The following is a 5,138-nucleotide window of genomic DNA, read 5'->3' on the forward strand; positions in this document are numbered from 1 at the left end:
TTCCTCTCGCCCCCAGATCTCCCACACTTTCACCGACTACGGGCCCGGCGTTCGCTTCGTCCGGTTCGAGCACGCGGGACAGGACTCCGTCTACTGGAAGGGCTGGTTCGGGGCCCGGGTGACCAACAGCAGCGTGTGGGTGGAGCCCTGAGTGACCCCTCCTCCCGCTCCCCCAGCTGCCCTGCAGGGGCAGAGGCCGGGGGTAGACAGGCCTTAGTGGTAGCACCGCCCCTTCCCCTCCCCACGCACTCCTCTCCCGCCCCGGCTCCAAGCCCGGCCCCCACGCAGGTAGAGAAGGGTTTTGCTGGCATATGTTTGCACCTGGAAAATAAGATGGGTGAAGGCTTGGGGCCTGGACCGGGCCCACCGCGGAATCCCCCACCTCTAGCACAGTGCCTGCCGTAAAGTGGACTTTCAATAAACATGACTTGTTCGAGGAAGAAATGAACGAATGGATGAATAAACCCCCCTTCCTTTGCACCCTTCCCTGTCTCCCGAGGCCCCTGGCTCAGCCTGGAAAAATACTTGGTGGGGCTCCAGCTGCTTTGGTTTCCAGGGCCCATTGGGCCGGGGCAGAGCCAGCCAGGCCTGGGCCAGTGGACAAAGGCTGGGATTGTGAGGGCCGGGAGTGGGGAGCTGGGCCTGGCGCCTGCCTGACACCCAAGCTGCCCAGAGGCCGGAATGAGGGGGGGCTCTGTGTGTGGGGCCACCCTCCAGGCCTTTCTCGATCCCCATTCTCATTTCCTTCTGAAGGCAGGTTGGTGGGTGATGGCAACACCTCATATAGGGATGCCCATGGCCTGGGTTGGGGGGTGGGGAGGTGAGGGTGGGGACCACAGGAAGGCCAGCTTGGCGTCCCTCTTCAGTTCACGTCCACTTCACTGTCCTCCCTGCCCTGCTATTGAATTGCACAGGAGTCTCACAGGTCACTTTCTAAGCCTGGCCCAGGGGCTGGCCCCTGGCACTTGTTTGAGGGAAGGGGGGGAGGGCGTGGTGCCCGGTTCTGTGCCAGCAGAGGTCAGGCTCTGGCCTCACCAGCAGCTCTCCAACCGGCCCCTCCCCAGGACCCTCAGCTGCAGGTCCTGGGCCAGAGAGGGTCCTGAGACATCTGCTCTCTCCGACGACGTGGGGACCAGTAAAACCCCTGTGCCCCTCCAGCTTTCCTTTGATTCTGAGCCCTGATGCCCTGCTAGTCAGGAGGGATTGCAGGGTGTAAGCTGGGGCTCATGCATGCACTCATGATTCCTGAAGTCCCCATCATGGACAGGCCCTGTGTAGGGTCCCGAAGTGACAAGGTGAACAAGACACTCCCTGTCCCAGGAAGAGGTATCGTCCTGGCTACTGAGTAGGGGTCTCCGGGAAGGGAGTCTCCAGTCTAAGGGTGGAGGCCTACCCCTGCTCTGGGGACATGCTCAGTCTGAAGGCGGAGGCCTACCCCTGCTCCCAGTCCTTCCTCGGAGATTTCACAGTCCAGTGGGGAGGGCACCATCCACGCCCCCCTGAGTTGCCAGTCGGCAGGGGAAGCAGTGCCTTGCGCTGGGGGCCCAGTTTGATGAGGATTCACGGGGAAGGGGGTCAGCCCATGAGCTCCAGGCTCAAGTAGAGGAGTAACCTGGGAAGCTTCGGGGTGAGGGACTAACTAGGATGGGCAGGTGGGGAGCCAGGTGGGGATGAGCTGGGAGAGGACTCCTTGGGGCTGTGGGTGGAGTCTGGACAGAGCGATCAGTGGGCCTGAGAGGCCGGGATCCGGGTCCTGGTGCCTGTGAGGACTGGATGTCAGGGCAGGGATGTGGGGGGTGTGGAAGGTGCTGCAGGTGGGGGAGCTCCCCTGTGGGGATTCAGGAAAGAGGCCCAGGTGGTGTCTGGGGTTCTGGGAGTTGCAGTGTATGTGGCCAGCAGTCAAATCCAAGGGCACCGCTGAGGGCCGGAAACAATTGTGAAGTGAGGGCCCAGGGAACCTGGTTTCTGGGGCCTTGACGGGGAGACAGCAAAGCCAGGGCGGGGGGTGGGGTGAGTAAGAGGGTGCAAGTCCAGCAAGACCACCCCCAGCCAACTGCCTGCTCTCAGAGGAAAGATCCAGAAGCCCAGAGACCAGATTCTTTCCCCAGAGCCCACAGAGGAGCGCTGAGGGGCTCAGATATTGGGGTGGTCCAGACCCACTGTCCCTGAGCACCTGTCACTGGAGGGCCCATTGGCTAGACTGGTGGTGCTTAGCTTGGGAAGGGAACAGCTGCTCCTGAGATGTCAGAGGGCTGATGGGGGAGGGAGGGGGCAGGTGGGCCTGCGAGGCTCACTGTGCCCAGGGGGCATCCTGTCACACCAGCCCTGAACCCTAGCCGGAGGTGGGGGAGGGGGCGAGGGCATTGCTACCCCCCTTCTTCACATGACAAGACTGGGGGTGAAAGACTTTCCTGGCAAATGACACACAGAGTAATCAGAGACGCACAAGTTCTAATCCAGGCGCATCTTGCTCCAAAGGGCTTGCTCTTAACCCCTCAACTTCATCGTCCCTGCTCTAGAGGGCAGAGTGGACCCCCAAGAGCATAGAGTTATAGGACTGCGGATACCAGCTTCCTTCAAGGGAAACCTACACGCTGTCCAGCAGGGGGCGCCTGGGGCCTTCTGGACACTGGAGTGTCCAAGCCAGAGATAGCAGACAGGCTAGCCAGCCACATAGCTCAATGGCCTGTGAACACTGGCTAACGAGAGCAGGCTGCATGTCCCCTTTCTACTTAATCAATATTTATTGAGCACCTACTACCTGTCAGGCAGAGATAAAACAGACAAGGACGCTGCCCTCCTGGAATACACAGTCTAGATGGAAACACTAAACACAAGAGGTTAAATGAATGAAAAAGGAAACCACTAACCTGGTGCAGCCCTTAATGTCCACGACAGGCACTATTCTAAGAGCTTTATGCACATTAATTCACAATAGCCTTATGAAGTGGGAGCTGTTATTACTTCCAGTTTTGACAGATGAGAGAACTGAAGCACAGCTAAGAAGCGGAACTGGAATTCTCTTAGGCTCTTGACCTCCATAGTGTAGGAAACAAAGTAGAGCGTGAGGATGGGGGCGCTCTTTTGGTCAAGGTGACCAGGGAGGACCTCTCTGAGGAAGTGACGTTTGAGTGCTAAGGAGAAACCAGCCGTGCAGATAACTCGGGGGAGAGCATTGCAGGAGCAGTGAGTGCAAAGGCCCTGAGGTGGGAATGGACTGACTTACAGACCAGAAAGGCAGCCAACGTGGCTGGAGCTCAGTGGCAAATGGGGGGAATGGTTTGACATGAGGTTGGACGTGTAGGCAGGCAATTCTGAGAGTTTCCTGAGCACCTACTGTGTGCTCTGACACATAAGGCATAAATGCTATAGGAAGCAGATATGATATCAGTGTCCTCTACTGAAAAACCTTCCTCTGTTTAACAGGAAGGAGCTGGGACAGGGAGTTAGAGATCAGCAGCTGACAGTCTAGTTGATGAAACCAAATCCCCCAAGAGTAGCAGGATGAACGATGATGAAGACGACGATGATGGTGACCATGACAGGCATTTGCTGAGGCCCTACGGGTGCCAATTCCTGTGCTAAGCACAGAGGCCCATTTAGTCTGCTCCACAGCCCTCTCTGGTAGACACAGATATCCCTATTTTTTAGGGGAAAGAGCGAAGACACAGAGAGGGCCTCCCTGAGGCCCCTGACCTCACCATCTCCATCCCAGGCCACCTGGTACCCTCCCCTGCATCCCTTCCCTCGGGGGATGTCCCCGTGGCCTGTCTCAGCCTCACGGGCTCCATTCTGGAGAGGCTGGGCAAGTCACCCAGGGCCATCCAATGAGAAACTAGTTGAGGCTGGGCCTCCAGCTCCAGTCCTAGCCACTTTGCCATGGTACGTGATCAAAGATGGGCATATGCCAGGGGACCGAGCAGGGGCAGCAGTTAGGAGGAGTGAAAAGAGCTGGAGGTGGCAAGGACTGTGGGCGTTAGGGCTCCTGTGTATATTCTTGGCCAGGAGGAGGGGGAGGTGCCGAGCGTTCCTGGGCCACCTTGTGTTAAGGGGTCAGGGCCCGTGATGAATTTTCTTTTGGATTTCTTGGTGGAGCCCTCTAACCATTTTGTAGTTGAAAAAGTCCCCTTTTGGCCCTGGCTGTGCAGCTCAGTTGGTTAGAGCGACGTCCCCATACACCGAGATTTTGGGTTCGATCCAGGTCAGGGCACATGCAAGCATGAATGAATGCAGAAATACGTGAAACAACAAGTCGATGTTTCTCTCTCCCCGCCCCCCCCTTTATCTCTTAAAAATCAATAAAAAAAGAAAAAATTCCCCTTTCCTCGTTCTGATTCATTCACTTTGTAAATCTGGATATTTGTATGTATGGTACGTTTAGTTGTGGACCTAGAGGAGCAGTTCCTCTTAGTACCACTAGGTGGCAGCATCGTCAAGGCAGTACCCAGAGTGGGCTGGTTCTACCCAGTTCTCCCCAGGGCCGGGGGCTTCAGAGGGCTGAATTTGAACCCAAAGCCTGTTTTCTTTCGATTGCTTGAGGCTAAGTCTGGGTCTGAAGAGGCTGGGCCCCTTGCCCTGCTCTGGGGCCGCTCTTACACCACAGGCTCCCGAGAAACATTTAGGAGGCTGGGTCCTTTGAGGTCTAAATCCTATCAGATAAGGAAGGGTAGGTGGTCTCCAGAGATCTAACCATACGTGGGTCTGGGTCCTGAAACCCCCAGTCTGTCCCGCTTAGGCCTGCAATGAACACCGGCAACCCAGGCAGATCCAATCCTGATCTCCTGGTGAGTAATGGCTTTGCTATTTTTTTACCCCATAAATTAGACCTAATCTTGTGTTGACTCTGCTGAACGAGGAGAATAATGAGGAAGATTAAGATGAGATGGTATTCATTCTCCTCCAACAAAAGCCAATGAATTGCCAGCAGGATTAGTGCCCTGAGCCAGGAGCTCTGCAGACCGGGTAGGCAGGCCTGGGGTCTGCTGGGGATGCAGCAGGAAAGATCCCAGTTAGATGTGAGGAAGAACTGCCTGGGAGAGGGAGGGGGCTGGAGTCAGGGAGGGGGATGTGCAGGTCATGGAACCTCCCACCAGGTGATGTTTGTGAGACATGGAGGGGGCTCCAGGGGAATTCCTGGA

The 5,138-nt window shown here is 56.7% G+C and overlaps 1 protein-coding gene across 1 annotated transcript in view; it reads left to right on the plus strand.

Moving 5' to 3' along the window:
* FBXO2 (F-box protein 2) overlaps positions 1–448 on the plus strand; it is a 5,445-nt gene extending 4,997 nt beyond the window's left edge. Inside the window, exon 6 of the mRNA XM_015565938.1 lies at positions 13–448. Coding sequence (XP_015421424.1) covers positions 13–151 — 139 coding nt within the window. The 3' untranslated portion in view covers positions 152–448. The remainder of the gene's footprint in view (positions 1–12) is intronic.
* Positions 449–5,138: the final 4,690 nt, after the last annotated feature.

This window comes from Myotis davidii, unplaced genomic scaffold (genome assembly GCF_000327345.1).
Source record: "Myotis davidii unplaced genomic scaffold, ASM32734v1 scaffold299, whole genome shotgun sequence".
Lineage (NCBI taxonomy): Eukaryota > Metazoa > Chordata > Mammalia > Chiroptera > Vespertilionidae > Myotis > Myotis davidii.